Source organism: Citrus sinensis, chromosome 2, assembly GCF_022201045.2.
Source record: "Citrus sinensis cultivar Valencia sweet orange chromosome 2, DVS_A1.0, whole genome shotgun sequence".
In the NCBI taxonomy this organism is placed as follows: domain Eukaryota; kingdom Viridiplantae; phylum Streptophyta; class Magnoliopsida; order Sapindales; family Rutaceae; genus Citrus; species Citrus sinensis.
In genome coordinates this window covers 174,195-180,194 of record NC_068557.1, presented here as the reverse complement: position 1 = coordinate 180,194, position 6,000 = coordinate 174,195, and the positions used below count along the sequence as shown (strand labels likewise).

Genomic DNA, 6,000 nt, shown 5'->3' with positions numbered 1-6,000 from the left:
ATGAGTTGATACTGTATTAGTGAACTTAAGAAGCTGTATTAGTGAACTTAAGTAGTTAATTTCCTTTGAAAGAAACTAGAAAGCTGAAGATTTTTATTCAAAAGAATGATGAAAGCCACATGCATTTCTCTTTATGGTGTTCATGGTATATGATGGAGCTTTATAAAAGTAGTCATAGGCTTTAATTCTACCTAAGATATACACATAGCTAGATACAACACTGGACAAGTGAGAGAAAAATACAAAAGCAGAAACCCTTCTTGGTGCTAGCTTAAGCTTTGAAGGTAAATCAACATCATGAAACCAGCTGACGTTATGGAAAAATATAAGTGCTTGTTGCAGCCTTAATTAGAGCCTTCGAATGCACGCACTATAAGCATCCTTTTCTTTAATGGCTATGTGCCTATTTAATGGCTCAACCATTCATGTTGCTTCTTCCGTATGGGAGACAAATGGCTTCTTATCTTCATGGTTTTTGGGGCCTATCGCTCTCACTTTCGCTTTCTTTTGTACACTCAACATCAACAGCATCTCATGTAACTTTACTACGAACTTCAAGTGCTTGATCCTTTAAATATTTAATTGATCTCATTTTCTCTTCTACTATGTAATTGATCTTCCTCTTTTATACAGGTCTACATTGTCTATTTAGGGCACAACCGGCATTGTGATCCAAATCTCATCTCAAAGTCTCATCTTCAACTCCTCTCTAGCGTCTTCGCAAGGTTTTTAGTTCATTTTTCATTGAATTTGTTACCAAAGCTGCGATTTCTAAAATCCCGATAACTTACTATCAATTTTCTACATACTTAAGTGAAGAAGATGCTAAAAGATCCTTGCTCTATGGCTACAAGTATAGCTTCTCTGGCTTTTCAGCAAAGCTCAATTCAAGCCAAGCAGCCTCCTTAGCCGGTAATTAATGACCTAACCACATTGCATAATTAAGGATTAATTTGTTTAATTTATTTTAAAATTCTGATCAATGAGTTGAAAATTTTAATCAAGAAAAGAAATTAATATGTGGCTCTAGAGATGGAAGAAGTGATATCGATATTTGAGAGCCAAGTACTGAAGTTGCACACAACAAGAAGCTGGGATTTTATGGGACTCATTTTGGACAATACTGGTGAAGTGACTCCTGTGCAACTAGCCTATGGTGATGACATTGTTGTTGGGATCTTTGATACAGGTATTTTTCTTATTCTATGCATATGTATTATGTTAAAGCAAATCAATTTTACGTCTAATGGATTTATTTTTTATGGTGAAAATTAACTAGGAGTATGGCCGGAATCCGAAAGTTTTCAGGAAGAGCCTTCCATGAGTCCTATTCCTTCATCTTGGAAAGGAACTTGTGTTAGAGGAGAAAAATTTGATCCGCAAAAAGCATGTAACCGGAAGTTAATTGGTGCCCGTTACTATGTTAAGGGTTTCGAAGAAGAATACGGGCCGTTGAACGCTAGTACCAACCGGGAGTATCGATCAGCGAGAGATTTTCTGGGGCATGGAACCCACACAGCTTCAACAGCAGCTGGATCCATAGCTAAAAATGCAGGTTTCTTTGGGCTTGGCCGAGGCATTGCTAGAGGGGGAGCCCCTAGGGCACGGCTAGCGGTGTATAAAATTTGTTGGGGAAAAGATTCTGATGGGAAATGCACTGAGGCTGATATTCTCGCTGCTTTTGATGATGCTTTACATGATGGAGTCGATGTGATCTCGGCTTCTTTTGGTGAATCTCCGCCTTTGCGGCCGTTCTTTGCATCGAATGCTGATATCGGATCGTTCAACGCAATGCAACATGGTGTTACTGTTGTGTTTTCGGGTGGTAATGATGGCCCTGAACCCTCTTTGGTACAAAATGTTGCACCTTGGAGCATATGTGTTGCTGCTTCATCTATTGATAGAACGTTTCCAACTGAAATTGTTGTGAATAGTGACTTCTCTATCGTGGTAAGTGAATTGGTTTCTTGTTAAAGGTCATGATCAATATGACTTCTCTATCATGATTCATGGCAATATTCAAGTACAATAAATTAGAATTTCTTCCACAATTTTCATTACATAATAGTCTCACGATTTTGCATTTTATAATGTCCGGGATTCTTGTCACATATATGAGAAGGTCATAGTATATAATGGTCTCGATTTTAGTCATAGCTTCTTGATTGAGAAGGATCTTCACCTGATTCTAATTATGATCTCCAGGACCTTTTTCCATTCCTAAGATTTTCATCTCAATCTAAACAAGTGGCGACTTGCTTTATCATTTTTTTTTTTTAAATTCTGCTATTGAAGATTAATGATAAATATTGATCAACTCTTTGACTAGCTCAATCCTTTGAGCTATAAGTAGAAGGCCACCATGATCACTTCTCTTAATCCAGCTCGTTTTGTAGTTGATGTATCACCACGTGCTATTTGGGGAAAGCTAATTCTGCACTGTTCTTAATTTATTATATATACAGGGAGAAAGCTTCATCAGCACAGAGGTTAAGGCAAAATTGGTGGAGGCATTCACTTACTTTGCTGATGGGTAACAGTCTTTCCGTGATTTGTACGCAATGTGTCTGCCTGCCCACTTTTGTAATTTTGTTAAAACATAGTTATCTATCCCTATCCATTAATAGAAGGGGAATTAAAACAGTTACATAATTATGCTAGATTCGCTTACGTTTGAACTATAAGTAAAGCATACAGTAGATAGATATATATAAACACACTTTAGTAAGAATTTTTTTTAGGAAAATTATCATTTGTATATCCTATATTTGCTCTTTTATAAAAAATACTACAATATTTTGAGAGTGTATCAATCGTCCACCCTTAATTGACAAAATGTATCAGCTGACCACCAAACCGTTAGTTGCCGTTTGAAAGTTAACGAAATTACAATGAATTGACGATTTTACTCTTGAAAATTATCACTTGTATACCCTTAAATTCTCTTTTTATCACTTGTATACCCTTAAATTATCACTTGTATCATATGAAAAGACCAAATTACCCTTCTGACGTCATCATACTTAAACGGCAACTAACGGTTTGGTGGTCAGCTGATACATTTTGTTAACTTAGGGTGGACGATTGATACACCTTCAAAGTATTGTAGTATTTTTGATAATGGAGTAAACTAAGCGTATACAAATGATAATTTCCTTTCTTTTTAAAGTGTAAAATTAAGATAGACTGGTATATCTTGCTGCATTCATTTCAAGAAAGCAACTACTTCAGAAATGATTTAACTATATATTCCGCATATTGAACTATAATTTCAGGATTTGTAAATGCGAGAACTGGATGGGAAGAAAAGCTACTGGGAGAGTAGTGTTATGCTTCTCTACTATGGGATCAGTAAAAACTGAAGAAGCAGAAGCAGCTGCAAAGAAAGCCAATGCGTCCGGTTTGATCTTTGCTGAGCCTATGACTGAGCTTATTGCTGAAGTTGATATCATCCCAACTGTCCGCATTGACATTGCTCAAGGGACTCAACTTCGTGACTACCTTGCTCAATTTCCAAGGTAAGTGATGAACAAATGAGTCATTACATCATATATACACATAGTTAAATGAGACCTAATTGATGTATAAATATATATACACGACAATTCTCAGATGAAAACATTTATAGAAATGAGAATTTTGAGATAAAAATTAAAATGATTTTTTATGCTTTTAAATGATTGTAATTGTCCATTATATATAAATTTGGGAAATTAATTAGTTTTATATTGTTAAACGCATGGCAATACAACACTATCGGAGCAGTAGAAAATTATAGTAATTTTGCAATTCAGAAGTCCGTACGTAAAAATGTAGATTTAATTTGTACATATGACTCAGCAAATGGATGATGCATGCTGATCGCTACAACTATTTACTATTCCAGATATACTTTGTAAAATTGAGTTGGAAAAAACCAGAATTTTTTAGAAATATCGAAAAGTTTTCTGACATGCTCAACAATATATATATTGTGGCAAATTAATGAAGGCTACCTATAGTGCAATTAAAACCAAGTAAAACAAGCATTGGAAAAGTACCAGCACCAACAGTCGCGTACTTCTCTTCCAGAGGGCCAAGCTCAATTTCCCCTGATATTCTCAAGGTATTGATCAATTAATTAAATAACATTTTAAAAATTAAATTGGTTAATTGCTGATCAATTTTGTTTCTATGCACGTATACGTTAATGTTGTTGTAATTATGTGCAGCCGGACATTACAGCTCCTGGAATTGGAGTATTAGCAGCATGGCCTCCCAACACTCCTCCAACTCTGTTGCCATCTGATGGGCGGTCAGTGAAGTGGAATTTTCAGTCGGGGACGTCCATGTCGTGCCCTCATGTCTCCGGAGTTGTTGCTCTAATCAAATCGGCTCACCCCAACTGGTCACCTGCTGCCATTCGATCTGCTCTTATGACCACAGGTATATATTTAACAGGCAAGAAAGTTTTGTAATATATATATGTGTGTGTGTGTGTATTTTTATCTAGAAAAGTCACGCTACATAGAAAGAAAAAATAAAAAGAACATCTCTCCACATACATTAATTGCATTTCTATTTATATCTTATTCTAATGCTACTACTTGACTCTTCAATTGTAACGAATATGAGTTCCATTTTTGTTGTTCATTTTCTTCAGCTTACACTAGAGACACAAGTCATGACAGTATCTTAGCCGGAGGATCGATGAAAGTTTCCGATCCCTTCGACATCGGAGCCGGCCACATAAACCCCATGAAAGCCATGGATCCTGGTCTCATCTACGACCTAAAACCAACGGACTACATTGTCTTTCTCCGCAACATTGGCTATACACAAGATCAAATTAACAAAATTTTTCTTCCCTCTCCTGATGAAACTGAACGCACAAGCTGCCCACAAGCACACAAAATACCCAACTCATTCATAAATTACCCATCGATCACAGTCTCAAATCTTCAATCCACAATGACTATCAAAAGGACTGTGAAAAATGTTGGCCAAAAGAAGAATGCAATTTATTTTGCTAGTGTTGTGAAGCCTGGGGGTGTTGAGGTCGTGGTTTGGCCTAGGGTTTTGGTTTTTAGCTGGTTTAAAGAAGAGGTATCGTATTATGTGAGCTTGAAGCCTTTGAAGATGTCTCAAGGGAGATTTGATTTTGGACAGATCGTTTGGTCTGATGGGTTTCATTATGTTAGAAGTCCACTGGTGGTCTTTGTCAACAATACCCACTTGGATTCTGTAACTCATCATTCAAGCATTTAGGGTTAATTTTATGGCCCTTATAAACCAAACATATAATTTCACCAACATCGAGATGTTTGAGTTTCAGCATGGCTATTGTGTAGGCCATTTTTATTATCATTTTCAATCCAACTTTACATTATCATGATGACAATAAAATTCACCTTCTTGGCTTGGTTAATTAATGATTTGCGTCTAACTATATAATCGAAGATAAACTTTTGTTTAGTTATTTTCTTTTCGTTTGTTTCTTGTACGTCTATATTTATAAGAATCGGTTTACTTAAATAGCACAAAAATAATTTACTCCAAAATGTCAAAAATTATTTGGAAACGGAGAAGTGAAAAACAGCTCTTTAGCTTATTTTCAGTATGTATATATACAAAATTATTTGGTCATTCCTTTCACATCCATAATAAATATGTAGTATACTGTGTGAGAGTATGTTACTATTGTAATAATTTGGTCGGCGATCTCACAATTTTTTAATTATCAGTGAAGAAATTAGTAATTAAAAAATTTGAGGATGGCATATAAATTATAAGCATGTTCAACTTTTGTGTTGTTCCCGATCTTTAGCAACAATATTAATTCCTATGATCATCATTTTACTCCTTGACATAGTATTTGCTAAAAGGTTTATATTATAATTATGATTAATTGTGTCGGATAAAAGAGTTGTTGAAATCCATTTTATAAATTGAGGGTGTTTAGTCTATAGTATGTATAATAGAAAAAGTGGGTATAGTGTGAGAGAACAATAAATAATGAAA

At 35.4% G+C, this 6,000-nt stretch overlaps 1 protein-coding gene across 1 annotated transcript; it reads left to right on the top strand.

Moving 5' to 3' along the window:
* The first annotated feature begins 410 nt into the window (after positions 1-410).
* LOC102618572 (subtilisin-like protease SBT3.18) lies at positions 411-5,389 on the top strand. Its single transcript, XM_015533464.3, has 10 exons — positions 411-536; positions 634-725; positions 815-912; positions 1,031-1,189; positions 1,280-1,950; positions 2,466-2,533; positions 3,276-3,518; positions 3,991-4,105; positions 4,212-4,425; positions 4,643-5,389. The coding sequence occupies exons 1-10, from the start codon at positions 411-413 to the stop codon at positions 5,245-5,247; spliced, it is 2,391 nt and encodes a 796-aa protein (XP_015388950.2). The 3' UTR covers positions 5,248-5,389.
* The last annotated feature ends 611 nt before the right edge of the window (positions 5,390-6,000 follow it).